This window comes from Taudactylus pleione, unplaced genomic scaffold (assembly GCF_031769625.1).
Source record: "Taudactylus pleione unplaced genomic scaffold, aTauple2 ptg001497l, whole genome shotgun sequence".
Classification (NCBI taxonomy): domain Eukaryota; kingdom Metazoa; phylum Chordata; class Amphibia; order Anura; family Myobatrachidae; genus Taudactylus; species Taudactylus pleione.
This window is the reverse complement of record NW_028285895.1, coordinates 355,742-376,616: the sequence shown is the minus strand read 5'-3', so window position 1 is coordinate 376,616 and position 20,875 is coordinate 355,742. Positions and strand designations below refer to the sequence as shown.

Below are 20,875 nucleotides of genomic sequence, written 5' to 3'. Positions count from 1 at the left end.
GGCTTCCTAGCCGCTCCAAGTAGCTTCCATGCTACCACCAATCTCCAAACGGCTTCCTAGCCGCGTCCAGCAGCTCCTGTGCTGCCAACGTTCACCATACAGCTTCCTAGCCGCTCCAAGTATCTTTCGTGCTACCACCAATCTCCAAACTGCTTCCTAGCCGTGTCCAGCAGCTCCTGTGCTGCCAACGTTCACCATAGACTGTTTATTATCGGCATAATTGCCGCACCATCGTTGCAACATCGGCACACTTGCCGCACCATCAGCTCTCAAAGCCATTATTAATCCATAGACTTTTTATCTACGGCACCATCAGCATAATTGCCGCACCAACGGCACCATTGCCGCACCATCTGCACACTTGCCGCACCATCGGGTCTCAAAGCCATTATTAAACCATAGACTGTTTATCTACGGCTATTGCTGCACCATTGCCGCACCATCGGCACCATTGCTGCACCATCGGCACAGCTGCCACACCATCGGCTCCCAAGCTATTGTCCAAAAAACCAAACTGTACTCTCACATCTGGACCATCGATATCCTTATCATCATCAACTGTGTCAGTCCTAACTGTACATTCTTACCTATTGAATTCCCCTGTATCTCCATGTGAGCCACTACTACCTCGGGCATAAGTCCAGGTGGCCACCTAAGTACCGGTGAACGTATCTTAGTTCTAAGGGAACAATGGGCGGTTGTTATTGGCAGAAGATCTTGCTAGCTGGGTTCTTGTGGTGTCACACGGAGTAGGCATCGGAATTCATAACATCAACTTGTCGAGCAAACCTTTATCACACATGGAGGTGTCCGTCCTATCTAAAGGATTATCCTTTATACCAGACCCTTTTCAGTGGACTGTTGACACTTTCAAATTAAACAGGACATTACGTTTAAAGGACTGGTTTGGAAAAAAAACAACTATGATTAGTGATCAACAAATAGAACCTTTGGGATTTACTATAGCCGAGACATTAACAAACAGAATAAAACTATTTGACACCAGCACAGTAAATCCTTCCATTAAGACCTTTTCCAGGTTGTGGGATCAGAAGATGACAGAGATACCTGCCAGGAATCCTTGTGTGAATAATTTAACTAAGGATGAACATAAAGCGTTGTTATCATTGGAAAAAAGGTTGGATATAGTAATTAGAAAGGCGGACTAGGGTGGTTCAGTGGTAATACATTCCATATGATAGGGAATGTCTCAGGCAACTGTCAGATAGAACAGTATATGAATTACTGCCCAGTGACTCCACCAATAGTTTCAAGAGGGAACTAGATGACACCTTGAAATTAGCGGCGAACCAAGGGGATATCACCCCAGAGATTAAGAATATATTGACCACTGACCACCCTATTATCCCAATATTTTACACAGTACCGAAGGTACATAAAAATACAGTTCATCCACCTGGCCGACCTATAATCTCAGCCAGGGGGGCCAGTGTACCAACCAGTATCAGTGTATTTGGATGCATACTTAAATCCATGTGTACAGAAAATTGGATCTTATCTGAAGGATACTTCAGACTTATTAAGTAAATTAATGGGAGTGGGAATGACGCCCCCTGATGGCCCGTCTCTGCAGCGCGGATGTCACCAGTTTATACACGTGCATCCCACACAGAGAGGGCATCAGGGCGGTTGAATACAGAGTGACTGTGTGCTGTGTTATACATATACAAGCCCTCTGAGTGCCGCCTGATTTTTCCATTATATATAATATATATCCTGTGTGTGTGTAAATAATTAAAAGCAGCACTCAGGGATTCAAAATAAACACAGACAGCAGTCTTCTTATTTGTCAATGTTTTGTAATAACATTTTCGTCATTATATGTATAATTTTAGAGTAATTGTGTGATCACCAGTGTCATGTTCTTTCTGCCTTGTAGAACATTCTGGAGCTGACACTGTATGACAGAGACCTGATGCTGGATGACAAACTTGCTTCGGTTGTATTTGATGTGGGAAACCTTAAGCCTGGACAAACCAGGCGAGTTTTTAAACTCAACCCGAAGGTGTGTACATGCTTGGAGATTGCATCATTAAAACCTGGCTTTTGGAGCTCCTGTTAACCAGGTTAATAAGAGTAGGAGAACTACTTCTGTAACATTGGTAATCTTAGGAATATATATATATATATATATATATAATGTGTGTGTGTATAATATACACATTTTTTTTTTTTTTATGGAGAGGCAATAGTGACTACTGCGATATGAAAAGGTAAAGAAACAGAAACAGTTATATTAGCTCCATGGCCAGTGCTAGCTTCAGGACACATCTGTGATTTATATAAATTAATCCTTTGCATTCCAAGAAGCTGGCATTTTCAGAATAGAATAGAACCATGTGTATGAATCCAACTGACTTTTCTCCAGTCAAATGAGCGTATACTCAAAAATGGAAGTTTAACCCTTACATGTAATTATTTATTTATGCTCATCGCCATCGTAGACACAAGTACATCAAATCTACTGTAATTAAGGGTTTGCTTGTCTGGAATAGGAGCGATTGCAGGGCAGACATCACTTGGGCTGCTGCTGATTGGGATAAGGTTGAGAACATGCAGATGCAGAGGCGTAACTAGGGTCTTTGGAGCCCAGGGCAAGTTGAAGAACGGCACGCTCCCCCCCCCAATACAAACATAGCAAAATATATATGTGCGCCAAAGGTGAGAGCCAAAAAATGGGCATGGGTCACACACCTAAGGGGCATAGCCACCCATTTCTCATCACTCTGGGAACATTCCTTTCCATTCCATATGCACCTTACCTATACGGTGGCTTCTTACAATGTGGAACCTCTGAAGAAATATATCCTCCATGGGAAGACGTCATCTTCAGTCGGCATTCATTATTCATGTAGGTCACATCGTCCAGAAGATGTCTGTTTTGTGTGGGAATATTAACAAGGTCATCATCTTAAAATTAGGGATGTGCAGGCTCGGTTCTACTCGGTTCCGTTCGGTTCTTTTTACCGAATCTTATTGGCTATCCAAAACTCGTGACAGCTGAAACCCAATAAGATCCGGTAAAAAGAACCGAACGGAACCGAGTAGAACCGAGCCTGCACATCCCTACTTAAAATACAACAGCGGTTCTACCAGACTCGTTCTCCCTGTGTAACTTCCTGCCCCCTGCATCTCTTAGCCACACCATCTCCCCACTGTGTCATCTCTTAGCCACACAATGTACCCACTGCGTCGTCTATCAGCACACCATCAGGAATGAGGGGCTGCATTTTTACATTATTGTGGGCTTGTCAACTTTCCATGTGTATTTGATGGAAACTGACGCACACACACACTGACACATATACACACACAAACACACACACACTGACAAAGACTACACAAACATACACACCTCTTTCACACAAATGCAGCCAGCCAAATAAATACAATGCTCCCCCCCTCCAGTGGCAAAAAAAAACTAATACACACCTGCTCTGGAGCGAAGAGAGCGCCGGGGAAGGAAGAGTCACTCTGTCACCCCTCAGCTCTCAGGATACAGAATGGGAAGACATGCTTCTGCTGCAGCTCCCCCTACAGTCAGCAACGGCAGGCTCAGTTGCCTGCTCATTACATGATTAGAGTGACAAATCTTCGGTCCGGGCGCAATGGTGGCAGGGGGGCAGGCAGGAGGGCAGTGTGGATACGATGCCCTGGCCGGGGACGCCTCCCTCTGCTGGGCCTGCCTCGGCGCCCAAGGCACATGCTCTGCTCGCCCCTCCCCCTAGTTACGCCACTAACTAACAGTGGAGAGATTCGTCCCAATGGGTAATGCCACCTTCTGGTTGCTTTACCCAATAGAAGCCTATGGGCTTCTTCTCGGGATGCTCTTCCTTGGGCTCCAGAAGTCTCTCTATCCGGAGCCATCACAAAGGACAGCTCTTATCGGGAGAGCTGTCCTGTGCAATATTCTTGGTACATAATTCGGTAGCAATGCTTAGAACTTCCCGCCCTATGTCAGTGGTTAACTGGAGGCAGCACTGCTGATGCCAACATGGGATGAGGCAAGTGCCCAGAGACTATGGAGCTCATTCAGACCTGCTCGCACCTAGCGTATGGAAATCCAGTGCACACCCAGCAAGGCAGGTGATCGCACGGCAAGGCATTAGCACGCCCACTATGTCTTGGTATGCAATCACTTTGTGTATGCAGATGCCCACCAGCCATTCATAAGACACTCACTTGCGCACGTCATGTCCTGGAAGTGCATGAAACCATTGGTACATAGAGCACCATCGGATGCGATCGCAGCGCTTGAGGTTGATTATACCCTGCCGCAAGCACTGCGATCACTTCAGTGTGAAATACAACCAGGTGACGTGTACAATGGCGCTGCCTCTTAATTATGCACTCCTCTGAAACAAGGTTGAGATGCTCAGGCATGCCTGCATTCGCACCTCCACTCCCCCGTTTCTAGTGGCCTGCCCCTGTTACCACCCACAAACGGCCTCTCCTGTCACTCATTCAGATGGGCTGTCTATGCTGAGTGAGCGAACGCTTCTTGATCTTTTGCAGTGGTTCGCGCATGCGCATTGTGATGCATACGCATGCGCAGATTGCAAATATCGACCAGCTACGAGTGTACGCATCCTAGCGAGCGGGTCTGAATCAGCTCCTATGGGCCACACTTGCAGATTTTTTATCTGATATTTTTTTTTCTTGTTTCATTCTTGTTTTACATAGTGGGCTTAAATGTAGGAATGGGGCTATTTTCGTAGAGGTCACATCCCATGAGTGAACAGAAACCATATTAAACTAGGAGCAAACTTCTTAGGAAAATTGTAATCCTAAACTACGCCTTCACTTACACAAGCTGGCTTATTATGAATGGCATGTAAATTAATAAACATATTTGTGAACAGTACTAAATGCTAAATAACTGCATTCGAGGTGTAGGTACATGGGGAATGGGTAGGTGTAGGTACATGGGGAATGGGTAGGTGTAGGTACATGGATAATGGGTAGGTGTAGGTACGTGGGGAGGTGTAGCTACATGGGGAATGGGGAGGTGTAGGTACATGGGGAGGTGTAGGTACATGGGGAATGGGGAGGTGTAGGTACATGGGGAATGGGGAGGTGTAGGTACATGTGGAATGGGGAGGTGTAGGTACATGGGGAATGGGGAGGTGTAGGTACATGGGGAATGGGGAGGTGTAGGTACATGGAGAATGGGGAGGTGTAGGTACATGGGGAATGTGGAGGTGTAGGTACATGGGGAATGGAGAAGTATAGGTGTTGGTACATGGGGAGGTGTGGGAACATGGGGAATGGAGAGGTGTAGGTACATGTATAATGGGGAAGTGTATGTAGATAGGGAATGGGGAGGTATAGGTACATAGATAATGGGGAGGTGTAGGTACATGGGGAATAGGGAGGTGTAGGTACATGGGGAATGGGGAGGTATAGATGTTGGTACATGGGGAGGTGTAGGTACATGGGGAATGGGGAGGTGTAGGTACATGGGGAATGGGGAGGTGTAGGTACATGTATAATGGGGAGGTGTAGGTATATGGGGAATGTGGAGGTGTAGGTACATGGGGAATGGGGAGGTGTAGGTACATGGGGAATGGAGAAGTATAGGTGTTGGTACATGGGGAGGTGTGGGAACATGGTGAATGGAGAGGTGTAGGTACATGTATAATGGGGAAGTGTATGTAGATAGGGAATGGGGAGGTATAGGTACATAGATAATGGGGAGGTGTAGGTACATGGGAATGGGGAGGTGTAGGTACATGGATAATGGGGAAGTGTAGGTACATGGGGAGGTGGGAACATGGGGAATGGAGAGGTGTAGGTACATGTATAATTGGGAAGTGTGTGTAGATAGGGAATGGGGAGGTGTAGGTACATAGATAATGGGGAGGTGTAGGTACATGGATAATGGGGAGGTGTAGGTACATGGGGAATGGGGAGGTACATGGGGAATGGGGAGGTGTAGGTAGATGGATAATGGGGAGGTGTAGGTACATGGATAATGGGGAGGTGTAGGTACATGGATAATGGGGAAGTGTATTTACATGGGGAGGTGTGGGAACATGGGGAATGGAAAGGTGTAGGTACATGTAAAATGGTGAAGTGTGTGTAGATAGGGAATGGGGAGGTGTAGGTACATAGATAATGGAGAAGTGTAGGTACAGGGGGAGGTGTGGGAACATGGGGAATGGAGAAGTGTAGGTACATGTAGAATGGGGAAGTGAATGTAGATAGGGAATGGGGAGGTGCAGGTACATGGATAATGGGTAGGTGTAGGTACATGGGGAGGTGTAGGAACATGGAGAATGGAGAGGTGTAGGTACATGTATAATGGTGAAGTGTGTGTAGATAGGGAATGGGGAGGTGTAGGTACATAGATAATGGGGAGGTGTAGGTACATGGATGATGGGGAGGTGTAGGTACATGGATAATGGGGAGGTGTAGGTACATGGATAATGGTGAGGTGTAGGTACATGGATAATGGTGAGGTGTAGGTACATGGGGAATGGAGAGGTATAGGTGTTGGTACATGGGGAGATGTAGGTACATGGATAATGGGGAGGTGTAGGTACATGGATAATGGGGAGGTGTAGGTATATGGATAATGGAGAAGTGTCGGTACATGGGGAGGTGTGGGAACATGGTGAATGGAGAGGTGTAGGTACATGTATGATAGGGAATGGGGAGGTGTAAGTACATGGAGAATGGGGAGGTGTAGGTACATGGAGAATGGGGAGGTGTAGGTACATAGATAATGGGGAGGTGTAGGTACATGGATAATGGTGAGGTGTAGGTACATGGATAATGGTGAGGTGTAGGTACATGGGGAATGGAGAGGTATAGGTGTTGGTACATGGGGAGATGTAGGTACATGGATAATGGGGAGGTGTAGGTACATGGATAATGGGGAAGTGTAGGTACATGTGGAGGTGTGGGAACATGGAGAATGGAGAGATGTGGGAACATGGGGAATGGGGAGGTGTAGGTACATAGAGAATGGGGAGGTGTAGGTACATGGATAATGGGGAGGTGTAGGTACATGGATAATGGGGAGGTGTAGGTATATGGGGAATGGGTAGGTGTAGGTACATGGGGAGGTGTAGGTACATGGGGAATGGGGAAGTGTAGGTACACGGGGAATGGAGAGGCGTAGGTACATGTATAATGGGGAAGTGTGTGTAAATAGGGAATGGGGAGGTGTAGGTACATGTATAATGGGGAAGTGTGTATAGATAGGGAATGGGGTGGTGTAAGTACATAGATAATGGGGAGGTGTAGGTACATGGGGAGGTATAGGTGTTGGTACATGGGGAATGGGGAGGTGTAGGTACATGGATAATGGGGAGGTGTAGGTATATGGATAATGGAGAAGTCTAGGTACATGGGGAGTTGTGGGAACATGGTGAATGGAGAGGTGTAGGTACATGTATAATGGGGAAGTGTGTGTAGATAGGGAATGGGGAGGTGTAAGTACATGGAGAATGGGGAGGTGTAGGTACATGGAGAATGGGGAGGTGTAGGTACATAGATAATGGTGAGGTGTAGGTACATGGATAATGGTAAGGTGTAGGTACATGGATAATGGTGAGGTGTAGGTACATGGGGAATGGAGAGGTATAGGTGTTGGTACATGGGGAGATGTAGGTACATGGATAATGGGGAGGTGTAGGTACATGGATAATGGGGAAGTGTAGGTACATGTGGAGGTGTGGGAACATGGAGAATGGAGAGATGTGGGAACATGGGGAATGGGGAGGTGTAGGTACATGGATAATGGTGAGGTGTAGGTACATGGGGAATGGAGAGGTATAGGTGTTGGTACATGGTGAGATGTAGGTACATGGATAATGGTGAGGTGTAGGTACATGGATAATGGTGAGGTGTAGGTACATGGGGAATGGAGAGGTATAGGTGTTGGTACATGGTGAGATGTAGGTACATGGATAATGGTGAGGTGTAGGTACATGGATAATGGTGAGGTGTAGGTACATGGGGAATGGAGAGGTATAGGTGTTGGTACATGGTGAGATGTAGGTACATGGATAATGGTGAGGTGTAGGTACATGGATAATGGTGAGGTGTAGGTACATGGGGAATGGAGAGGTATAGGTGTTGGTACATGGTGAGATGTAGGTACATGGATAATGGTGAGGTGTAGGTACATGGATAATGGTGAGGTGTAGGTACATGGGGAATGGAGAGGTATAGGTGGAGATTTTCCCCCTCTGATAAAAAGACCCCTAGCTCTTGCTAAATTACTATGAATAGCTTTTCTTCATCACCGCTTATTGATGATCATATACTTCCTTACGGCTAATGGATGAGTACTCATATTTTGGCATACTTTTAATTGTTCTTTATTTAAATCTCACTAACCAGACTCTGTTGAAACTTTCACACTGAAAAGTTTTCACTTTTTTTCTGTGCTCTGTTCTACTAGAAATACAGGTGAGACTATTCACCCGTTAGTCACTGCAAACTTTCCCAGCTCATCTAGCTTAAAGCGATACTAGGTCCCAACATGTACACTTGCAGAAGGCAGTTAGTGAAAATAACTGCAGTGTAAAATTAAAGTGAAACAATATGAAAAGCTGCTAGGATCAATGTCAGTCACACGAGCTGCTAAAGTTTACAGTGACCAATAGGTGAAAATTTTTAGGAGTGATTTTTTTTTTTTTGGACCAAATTTCTTTATCCCCATGATGACAATCCACGTTTGTCATATTTGGCATGCACTTAATTAATTTTGATCAGTTAATATTATTATTATTATGACATTTTATTTATAGGGCGCCACAAGAGGTCCGAAGCGCCGTACATACAGTAAAGGGTACACAGAACATTACATTACAATACAGTAACCAACTTATAAACAGAGCACAAGTAACAATTATCAACACAATTCTCCATACACAATACAGCTCTGAAGGTGAAGGCTGTCATAGAAGTGCTAGAGAAGAAGGCTGTGAGACAGTGGGGAGGAGGACCCTGCTCCTAGGAGCTTACAATCTAGGGGAGAGGGGAGACAGACAGATGACATGAGGCATGAGTGTGTAGAGGGGGACCTGAGGGCAGGAAGTAGGCGAGGTAGAGATGGCTGAGGCAGGAGGGACAGAGACTTGGTGACGGTTAATATATGGGTATATGTGTATTACACATTCCAAACAAATGTTAAATGAAGGTTACAGTATATACTATAGGCTCTGCACAATTTTTGGAGAATATACATTCCTTTCATTTTAGTAACATGACCAAAACAATTTTTTATTTATTATTATTTTCTATACTGCACATCAAGATATTGGGGCCCATTTATTAAGGATCGCATTTTACAATGCGATCAGGGCATGCAGTACCGCCCATGATCGCATTGCAAAATGCGATCATACCGGCCGAATGTATGACCCGGCACATGCACGGAGACGGGCTCCGAAAAGAGCCCGTCCCTGCGATGTGGCCGGAGCGCATTCAGGGCTGCTGCGCATGCGCAGTCCCGCGGACTGCACATGAGCGGCGCCCATTGCCGGCGGAGGGATCTGGGAGATCCCTCCGCCGGCTGAAATGCGGTAAGTGCCCATAGGACACAGCGGCTAACGCTATCTGCAGATGGCGTTAGCTGCTGGGGTCAATATCGGGAATGCGAAGCATTCCCGATATTGACACATTTGGCAGCATCGCATCCCCCATAGAAACCTATGGGGGAGGCGGCTGCCGGCGGCAATGGAGGGATCGCAGCAGGTATCGGAGATACCTGCTGCGGTCCCTCCTTCATACATTCGGGGGATACTTAGTTTCTACTTCAGGGTCCATAGGGTATCCACAGGATACCTTGGGGTATAGGTGTGACGTCAGTCATCGGGCACTAAAGAGTTAAGCTTTCAGCCTCCCAGGATGCACTAGGTCCCCCTCCTATACCCCGCCCCCGAGCCAAGGCACCTCAGTTTAGTTTGGTGCCCGGCCGGAGTCGGGTGCACCTGTCGGAGTGGGGGCTAGAAGAGCCCCTGAAGCTTTCTTCTATGCAGCTGTGGCTGCACATCTGGATGTACAGCATGGACAGTCAGTCCTGACGTCCATGCTGTCTTCCCTACACCCCCGCCGGTACCGATCCGGGGATGCTGGTGAGCATCTGGGGTCACAGCTAGCGGTGACCCCAGATGTTCCGGACCATGGCCAGATTCAAGGGGGACAAAGGTAAGCAGCGGGGTTCCGCGGTGGGTCCCCGCTGATCACATGGCCCTGAGTCCCCAGGCAGGGGGCTCCCTGGGGACTGGCTGCAGCGTGGAGCCAGGCGACCAACCTGCGCTTCCACTACCCCCTGGGACAGCGGACCGCAGCAGAGCGGTAGCGCTGCGGCGTCCCAGGGGTTAAATGCATGCCAGGGGAGCGCGCCTTCCCTGTCTCACAGCCGGCGCCTCCCCCGCTGCACACAGCCCTCTCTGCACGCTGCCGACTGGTCCTGTGGCAGCGCTCCTCCCCCAGGCCAGCCTCCTCTCTGCTCCTCGGCGGCCATCTTCCTCTGAACGCATGGTGAACGCTGCTGGAAGCCTGGACGGAAGCATCGTGGTCTGGGTCCCCCCGCATACCTCTCCTCCGATTTGGGTCAGGTCTGTGTATGCTGCGCTGTGTCCTACCAGGCCCTGTGTCTGCGTAGTTGATTGATCAGCGCTGTTAGTGCAGGAATTGATATTTCTTTGCATTGTATGAGACTGTGCTAGCGCTGCTGCCTGTAACTTTTCTTCTAAACTGTCAGCTTTATTACTATCCCTGTTCTTTCTGCTAAGCCCTTGCAGTGCGGTGCTGCAGGGTGGTCTCTCGCCTATTTGATATATAATTGGTGAGAGGGGTCACATACTTGGTGCCATCATGTCTGAAAGTGATTTTCCTCTCCAGTTACAGTGTACTACGTGTAAAGTACCGTTAGCGGAGGGGGGGGGGGTAGCGCGGAGGGCCTCTGCCGGCAGTGTTTGTCCATGGCGCGGCCTCTTACGGTTACAGCACCGGTACAGGAGCCGCCCTGGGCTTGTTTCGCTCAGGCACTTACAACCTTAGTGGGCCAGTTAGCTCCGCAACCCGCGTTTACACCGATGGGTTTGTCCCAGCAGTCAGTGGTGTCGTCACCCATGCAGGGTTTCCCACGACAATTGGTGGTACCCCACAGTCTCCCTATTTCCCCGCTCCCGGTTTCTCAGGAGCCGGCGTGGGTTAACTCCCTAACGAGTTCTGTACAGCACTTGTCGGATGTGTTGCAAGGGGAGTCTGTGATCCGGCCACATAAACGGCCGGTGGCGTCTCTGTCGGCTCCTTATGAGGATGACGAGGGGACGTCTGATGATGGGGAGATTCTGGATCCTTACGATCAGGAACCTCTCCATACTAAGGACGCTGACGCTAAGTCCAAGGTATATATTCCTGGACTTATTCGGGCAGTCCGCACAGCCTTGGTGATTGAGGACGAAGTTCCCCCAGCGGCTAAATCTAAGTACGCCTTTTTTAAAGATGTGAAGGGCGATGCCACAGTCTTTCCTCTTTCAGGTCAGTTAGTGGACCATTTAGAGGAGGCGTGGAAACAGCCTGGCAAAAGATACCAGCCGCAGAGGCGCCTGGCGGTGGCTTATCCATTCGCGGATAATTATTTTGCAAAGTGGGAATCCCCTCCACAGGTGGATTCTCACGTGACCCGTCTTGTCCGTAGTGCCACATTGCCGATGCCATCCATGTCCTCCCTTAAGGATGCTACGGACCGCAAGGTGGAGATCTGCCTGAGGTCCGCTTATTCCCTTGCGGGGGGGCAGCACGACCGGCTATGGCCATTTGCTGGGTTGCCAGAGCGATGGAGCGCTGGGCGGATTCATTAGAGGCATCTTTTGATTCCGACTGTCCGGCCGAACAGGCGGAGTTGATTGGCAATCTCCGTGATTCGGCCACCTACATCAACGAGGCGGCCTTAGACATTAGTACTCTGGTGTCTAGAATTTCTTCAGCAGCGGTGGCTGCTCGTCGCACCTTGTGGCTGCGATCCTGGAAGGCGGACGCAGATTCCAAAATGGGTCTGGAGGCGTTGCCATTTACCGGAGAAGTTCTCTTCGGTCCGGATCTGGATAAGATTGTGGCCACGCTGGCGGCAGCCAAATCGGCTTGTCTCCCGTCGGCCGCTGCTCCTTCTGGTTCTGGACCATCGTCCTTTCGGTCATCTAGGGCCCAGGGCAGGCCCAAACCACAGTCTTTTCCTCGACAGGCTGGCCCTAAGAAATCGGCCAAGCCCCGGAAGCAGGCATGGAGTACCAGACGTCCGGCCCCCAAGCCAGATGACAAGCCTGCGGCCTGACGGTCCGGGCCTCCCTTTGGGGGATCCCAAAGTGGGAGGCCGCCTGCTGCAGTTCGCCCAGTGTTGGTCGGTCACTACGACAGACACTTGGGTTCTCGAGGTGGTCTCCCACGGGTACCCACGGGTACGCCCTCTCCTTCCGGCACAGACCCCCGGCTCGATTCTTCACCATGGGTCTACCATCAGACCGGAAAAAGGCTACGGAGCTGCGGAAGGTATTGCACACTATGCTCCAGGCTGGAGTTATAGTGCCTGTTCCATTCTCCCAGAGGGGCCAGGGTTTCTATTCAAATCTTTTTTTGGTACAGAAACCCAATGGGTCGTATCGTCCGATTCTCAACCTCAAAGCTCTCAACAGGTCTTTGCGGGTACCAAAGTTTCGGATGGAGACCCTACGGTCCATCATTCTGGCGCTGGAACCTGGGGACTACATGGTGTCATTGGACATACAGGACGCTTACCTGCATGTCCCTATTCTTTTGCGCCATCAACAGTTCCTCAGGTTTGCAATCCGCAGCGACCACTTCCAGTTTTGGGCGTTACCTTTTGGCCTGGCGACAGCACCACGTGTGTTCACCAAGGTGATGGCGGTCATGGCGGCTTCTCTGCGGCTGCAGGGAGTCCGCATGTTACCGTACTTGGACGACCTTTTAGTGGTGGCAGGATCTCCAGAGCTCCTTCTACGCCACTTGGGCCTGACCATTGCGCTACTGCAACGGCACGGCTGGATAATCAACTGGCAGAAGTCCACTCTAATCCCGTCTCGGAGGATTCTGCACCTCGGAGCCTTATTGGACTCGGAACAGCAGAGGATCTTCGTGACGGAGGAAAAGATCTCTGCTTTACAGTCGAGGGTGCGCAGTTGTCTGCTCAGTCGCCGGGTGTCTCTACACTCGGCGATGAGGTTACTGGGCTCCATGGTGTCGGTGTTCGACATGGTGGAATATGCCCAGTTTCACTCCAGACCTCTGCAGCACCTGATTCTGTCCAAGTGGAACGGGCTGCCGCAGTCTCTGAAGTCCCAGACAATTGTGCTCACCCCGGAGGTTCGCCTGTCCCTTGCCTGGTGGTTACAGACGACCCTTCTCAGCGGGGGACAACGGACGCCAGTCTTCGGGGCTGGGGAGCAGTTTCGGGTCCACACTTGTTCCAGGGCAGGTGGACGCCGACAGAAGCGGAGCTTCCAATCAATATCTTGGAACTCCGTGCGGTCTTCAATGCTCTCCAGCAGGCACATCGGGTTCTCCAGGGTCGCCCGATACAGGTCCAGTCGGACAACGCTACCACCGTGGCCTACATAAACAGGCAAGGAGGAACCCGAAGTCGGGCGGCTCTCGTGGAGGTCTCTCGGATCCTGGTATGGGCGGAGCGCAATCTTCCGGCCATATCAGCGGTCTTCATCCCGGGAGTGCTAAATTGGGAGGCGGACTTTCTAAGTCGCCAGGACGTCCATCCGGGGGAATGGTCCCTGCACCCGGACGTTTTTCAACTGCTGGTGGACAGATGGGGTCTTCCAGAGATCGACCTCATGGCGTCCTGGCACAACAACAAGTTGCCGGTGTACGGGTCTCGCACAAGAGACGAAGGGGTGTCTCTGGTGGATGCTCTGTCCGTCCGGTGGACGTTCCGGTTCGCATACCTGTTCCCTCCGGTCTCTCTTCTTCCACAGGTAATCCGGAAATTCAAACAGGAAGGAGGGACGCTCCTGTTGATAGCTCCCGCGTGGCCCAGACGGCACTGGTTCTCAGACCTTCAGGGTCTGTCCGTGGACAGTCCTCTGCGGTTGCCGCTACGACCGGACCTTCTGTCTCAGGGTCCTTGCTTTCACCCGGACCTGACTCGGCTGTCTTTGACAGCGTGGCTGTTGAGACGGCCATGCTGAGGTCCCGGGGGTTTTCCAGCTCTGTAGTGCGTACCATGTTGCGAGCTCGGAAACCGTCTTCCGCGAGGATATACCATCGCGTGTGGCATACGTTCTTCCAGTGGTGTCGACCGAGAGGTTATGCACCGCGGGAGTTTCGTCTGTCGTGGATTCTCGCCTTCCTACAAGCGGGACTAGATCATGGGCTTCGCCTTGCTTCTTTGAAGGTACAGGTTTCGGCCCTGTCTGTCTGGTTTCACCGTAGGATTGCTACAATCCCGGATGTGCGCACCTTTATGCAAGGTGTTCTCCGCATTCAGCCGCCCTTTGTTCCACCTGTGGCGCCTTGGGATTTGGCTGTGGTCCTGAGGGCTCTCCAAGGACCGCCGTTTGAACCACTGGGCTCAGTGGATCTTAAATGGTTGACAGCTAAGACTATTTTCCTTCTGGCTATTGCTTCGGCCAGACGTGTTTCTGATTTAGGGGCTCTTTCTTGTAGACCCCCTTTCTTGGTTTTTCATGGGAACAGGGCAGTGCTCCGCACTCGGCCCGAGTTTCTTCCCAAAGTTGTTTCCCAGTATCATGTTAACGTGGAAATCGTTGTTCCGGCCTTTAACTCACGGGGTCTTTCCGTGGGTGAGGCCTCTTTGGATGTTGTGCGGGCCTTAAGGACTTATGTTGACCGCACTTCTTCGTTTAGGAAGTCGGACGCTTTGTTTGTCCTCTATGGCTTCCGTAAAAAGGGTTGGCCTGCCTCAAAACAAACTTTGGCAGCCTGGATCCGTATGGCTATTTCTGAAGCTTATCTTCATGAAGGCCTACCGGTTCCTCCTTCTCTGACGGCTCATTCCACTAGGTCTGTGGGTCCTTCGTGGGCAGCTCGACGTGGTGCCTCTGCAGTCCAGATCTGCAAGGCTGCTACGTGGTCCTCTGTCTATACCTTCGTGAGGTATTACAGGTTTGACACCTTCGCCTCTCAGGATGCTTCCTTCGGGCGGCAGATTCTCCTTTCTGCACAGGAGCGTCCCCACCCTTAAAGGATACTGCTTTGGGACATCCCCAAGGTATCCTGTGGATACCCTATGGACCCTGAAGTAGAAAATATGAGATATGGTAAGAACTTACCCTTGTTATCTCTATTTCTACGAAGTCCATAGGGTTCCACAGGACTCCCGCCCTGTCGCACCTGTGCTGCAGATGGGCTTTGCTCTGGTCACCGGTTTTTCCGTCTCCCTCTGGTGAGAATGTGATTCTTGTGTGTATCCAGATCTTTTTTTCTCTCTCTTCCTTCTCCTCCCCTGGCCTATGGCTTAGTAACTAACTGAGGTGCCTTGGCTCGGGGGCGGGGTATAGGAGGGGGACCTAGTGCATCCTGGGAGGCTGAAAGCTTAACTCTTTGGTGCCTGATGACTGACGTCACACCTATACCCCAAGGTATCCTGTGGAACCCTATGGACTTCGTAGAAATAGAGATAACAAGGGTAAGTTCTTACCATATCTCATATTATTTGAGGTAAACCCCCGAAAATAGGTGTTTTCGGGGAATTTACCTCAAATGATCTTTGATAAATGGGCCCATAAGCAGGATTTGAGACCAGTCGATTAACATTTTTCAGAATCCATTGTACTTTCAAAAGCTATATTAATAGGGAATGGAGAATGCCATATTAATATTTTATCTATTTGTTTTAGAAATGTTTGTTGTTTTTTTTAACCTGTTTTTTTTTCTTGCCTGTCCCCCTTCATTTTGCTGTTTTGTCCTGATGCCAGTCACATTCTAATGATAGGAATGGAAGAAACTGACTCTACTAATTTATATAGAAAGCTGGACTCTGGACCTCCTTCAGACCCGATCGCTAGATGCGATCGTGCGCATCCAGCGTATGCAAATTTGTCAAAGTGACGCCATGGGAAGTGCTCGCTCGCCAAGGCATAAGCACACCCACTTTGGCTGTGCGAGCGATCTCTCTGTGTATGCAGACACCCATTAGCGTATGTTGAGACGCCCACTAGCGCACTTCATCTCCAGGAAGTGTTTTAAAACATTGGTACATCGAGCACCATCAGTAGCGATCGGCCTTGCACTGCGAGGACTTCAGTGTAAAAAACAGGCATGTAACGTGTACTATGACGCTGCGTGTTAATTATGCACGCCTTTGAAATGGGATTGGAACACTCAGGCACGCCTGCGTTCGCACCTCCACACCCTCGTTATTAGTGGCCTGCCCCTGTTACCACCCACAAACGGCCTCTCCTGTCACTCATTTCACTGGGCGAGCGAGCAGGCTGCAATCACACAGAGTAGTTCGTGTACGCGCAGAACGAAGCGTGCGCATGCGCGTACGCAAACCATCGGGTCGCTTGCGAGCGCACAGCGCTAGCGAGCGGGTCTGCATGAGGTCCTCTGTCTTTTATAGGTAATGGGAGAGAATTAAAAAAGTAACCGCAGAGGCTTTATTTTCTAAACATCCAATAATACATACTAGTTTCAAGAACATCAAAGTGCTGGGATTTTGGAATGGGAGTTACAATCATAAACTATTTTAACCATTCAGTCATAAAGCACTGATTTGAGACATATAAAAAAGTTCTTACTCCATATAATCAAAGCACAAAATTATGCAAAAGTTCTAATGCTAACTGTTTGGCAATCATGTTAATTTTGGTTTTCTTAGGACAAAGAGGTGTTGGAAGTTGAGTTTCACCTTGAAAAAAGGTAAGAAATTAGTCTTTGTATAGACTGGTTGGTCTATTTAAAAATGCAAGGCTAAATTGTTTTATAATAAATGGAAATCAATGTTGTATTCTGTTGACAGCAAAAGTCCACCAACTGAAATTATAACCAATGGCGTGCTAGTGGTGAGTATATTCATCATGCAGATACATCAATTATCTGCATAGAGTGAGAAGTGAAGAGTGCAGAGTATGTACACATGCACTGAACACACATAAAAAGTAATAATTCCAGGATGGATTCATCTTACCTGAAAATAATATACAGATTATGAGACCTGGGTTATATGTGACAAGAAGGTAAGAGCACATTTTAGATGCTAAAGACATACTAACTGCACCTGATTAACCAGTAGGCTTATCTGGCTGCAGCCCAGGGTGCCAAAACTTGGGGTGTGCTGAGCCCATTCAGTAACTACAGTTTCTGTCAGGGCTGGTTTAAGGGGGGGGGGGGCGACAGGGGCGGTCGTCCCAGGGGCCCCCACCTCTAGTGCACCTGTTGAAGTGGTGGTGGAGCCAAAAAGGCAAGCCCCACATCACCTGTGAATCGTGGGATTACAGCACGAGGGGGTGGGGCCTAATTAAGTAAGGTGCCCGCTTTCGCAACCAGCAGCTCCTGCATATGTGTGTGTGTGTACTGTTTTTATGTGTGTGTATGTATGTGTTTGTGTGTACAGTATATGTGTTTTTGTATATGCAGTATGTGTTAGTGTGTATGTATGTGTTTAATGTGTGTATAATGTGTATGCATAAGTGTTAATGTGCTTGTATGTGTTCATGTGTGTGTCTACTGTATATGTGTGTTAGTATGTATGATATATATATATATATATATATACACACTAGTGTGTGTGTGTTTAACAGAAGGCAAGTAATCGGGGGGAGAGGAGGTAGGGGTAAGCTCCATTTGGTGGGGAAGCGGGGTAGGCTCTGTGTGGCTTGGTGGGGGCCCCCACAATTTAGTTGCACCAGAGCCCCCACAAGCCTCATTCCAGCCCTGGTTTTTGGTACAGCAGAGCGGAAGAGGAGGAGGATAGAGTAGAGAAGAGAGGATGTGGCAGGTACTAGGTGAGGGGATGTATAGTAGAGAAGGGGTTGCTCCATATTGAAAACATTCTCTAGACACAATCCAGTTTCTAGGGGCTTTGGGCCTGATTCAGAGCCGCTCGTAAGCGGCAGTACGCTCGTTCCAAGCGATGTTCGGCCATCAAACCAGTCAGTGCGGCCGAAAATCGTTAGTTCGCTATATAGCGAATGCCTGCTATTTTGAGTGACAGGAGGAGGCGTATGTGGGTGGTAACAGGGGAAGGTGCTTGAAAACGGGGAGTGGAATTCAGAACGCAGGTGTGCTTAAAGGTCAAAACGGGCGTTTTAAGGGAGTGCATAATTAATACAGCAGCGTCATTGACCACGTCACTTGGTTTTTTTATAGTCAGAACTGCTCGCAAAATAGCGGTTGAAAAAACCAACCACAAGAATAGCGAGCAGTTCATACGCTTTTCGATGTACTCGATTAATCTAATAAATAGCGGACATGACGTATGATGCGAGCGGCAAGGGGGCGTATTTTTCAAAATTTTGCCCGCAAGTTTTGCTCGCTCGTTCAGACTTAGAGGCGTGAACAGACCGCAATGAGCAAACGGTTCATTTGAATAGCCACCCCTTGTTTTAGAACGAACGACCGCAAATAGCGAGCGGCTCTGAATCAGGCCCTTGATCTCAACCCTCTACAGTCGTCTTCTTTCACATAATTAACCTGACAAGGAAATTCATGAACTGGTCTGGGTGAAGGACATAGGGGGAGTCCTTGGACCCTGGAGAATGGCTTAAAATCAAATAGGGGCTAATGAAAAGTTCCATCTCTGTACTCATTAATGAAAACTCTTTTGGAGGTCTATTCATCATCACTTAATTTATACAAAAGCAGGTGAAAAATTAAATTTTCACTTACTTTTGTACAATTTTAAGTATCGGACCCATTCATCAGTCATGTAATGCAGGAGATATCGCAGATATCTCCTGATTTCAAATATGCCTTGATAATTTCCACAATACTTTAGTATTAGAAATTATGAAATTCATAAAGTTCCGAAAATGCTTTTTTTCCTGAGATGGCGTACAGCCCACGATAATCTTCAAGGCTGCTGTTTACATGACAGCCTGTGAAGATTTGCATGCCAACCCTGCCACTGCTACCAGCAGAGGGCTCTGTTCAGATACCTCCCTGCTGTGTCTGAGCCTCAGAACTTCGGGAGCTGAGAGCTCTGGGGCACCACACACATGTGGCTACACTGCTTCTACTTGACTCAACGGCAGAAGACAGTCAGAAGGAGACAGGTGAGGGGGATGCTGCTGTGATGGTGCCCCCCATCGCCGCAGCAGGATGCGGCGGAGGGAAAGAAGGGAGTGGAAACCACTACTGGGAAAGTATGCAGTGCATGGAAGAAAGCAGTAGGGGAGGAGAGTGTACAGGGGGAAGGGGGGGGGGGTACAGGGCAGACACTGCGCTGGGTAAAGAATATGGGGACAGGAAACAGCAGTAGGGAAAGGAGAGAGGCCACAGGGGGGAGACCGAAGCTGACAACGGGATAGGGGGGGGGGAGTTTACACACAGCAGTGGGCTGGGGGGCACCTGCAGTGGGGGAATCCATAGGGACACTGTAGAGAAGGGGCCAGAGAATAGGGAGGATGAAAACTGAAAGGGCAGAGTCTCTGAGAGGGAATAGAGACATTGGGATATCCTCACCACTTGTCATTCAAAGCACAGCATTAGCTTTTTATTTTTAATCCAGCTCCTCCCCCCTTCATATCATAATACAATATATTATTGTAGGTTCAGAGTAATGTGTGGCAGACATGTGAGTCTGCACATGGGGTCATATTCTTTTATGTTATTATGGTTTTCTGATGTGCTCGGTTGGTTTCAGTTAATATACTGCACCATTCCATATTTTATTCTAATTTATTTTTCATGTTGGCTACTGCAATGAAAATATGGGGATATATATGTGTATGTGTGTAGCCTCCTGCTTCTAACCCCTGCCCCTGCATCTCACGACAGGCCTCTGCATCTACCCACAACCCCCTGCTTCTCACCAGTGTCACCACAATTCCCCCTGAAGCTGGCTGGGACACGGCCACTGGGATGTGCAGGGAAGGGCAGGATGTTCATGGATGAGAGATTTGTATTGCAGATACCATAAGCATTATCAGCAGCATGTGCCTGTGGCACCTGTGCATATTTCCGCAGCCTCCATGCTCACCCCCTCCCCGGCTGCCGAACATGGCGATGAGCAATGTCCTCTTCGCACAATATACCCTGTATTTTCTGGGCTTCCTCTTGAGCTTCCTTACTGTGGTGCCCCTGTCCGAGAACAGCGCTGACTTCCATGGAAGGTGCCTCCTGTTCACCAAGGCCGTGTGGCGGAGCGAGAATATCACGCTGGATTTGGAGCACTTCATGGTGGAAGACTGGTGGCAGGGGTCCGTCTGCAGGTTCAACATAGGGATGGACATGTGGCAATTATGGATATGTTGCCCAGTAAACCGCAGCAAGAGGAAACAAAGAGGTAAAGATCAATGAAGACCGACTCAGCCTATCTGTGTGTCTACAGAAAAAACTTGCAAATTGCCTTAAATACTGGATTGCATGTGAAACCAGTAAGCAATTTTTTTAACCTTTTAAAATATAATTTTTAAAGATCATGCTGCTTAACCCCAAAACCTAAGACTGCTCTCTGTATTGCATAGCAGTCACTGGGATGCACTGTGTATTGTTTGGTCATTTGTGTGCTCTAGAGATTTTATATCTGTCACTTGGATGCTCCATATATTGCAGGATAGTCTCCGAAAGCTCTCTATTGTATGTTAGTCTCTGGAATGCTCTCTATTATATGGTGGTCTCTGAATTGCCCTCTGTATTGTATGTCGTCATCTGGAATATTCTCTGTATTGTATATTGG

The 20,875-nt window shown here is 48.8% G+C and overlaps 1 protein-coding gene across 1 annotated transcript in view; it reads left to right on the top strand.

The window, feature by feature from the left end:
- Nucleotides 1–20,875, top strand: part of LOC148442463 (cytosolic phospholipase A2 zeta-like) — a 106,006-nt gene that overhangs the window by 36,927 nt on the left and 48,204 nt on the right. Inside the window, 3 exon segments of the mRNA XM_088463918.1 lie at nucleotides 1,901–2,026; nucleotides 16,856–16,896; nucleotides 16,997–17,039. Coding sequence (XP_088320044.1) covers nucleotides 1,901–2,026; nucleotides 16,856–16,896; nucleotides 16,997–17,039 — 210 coding nt within the window.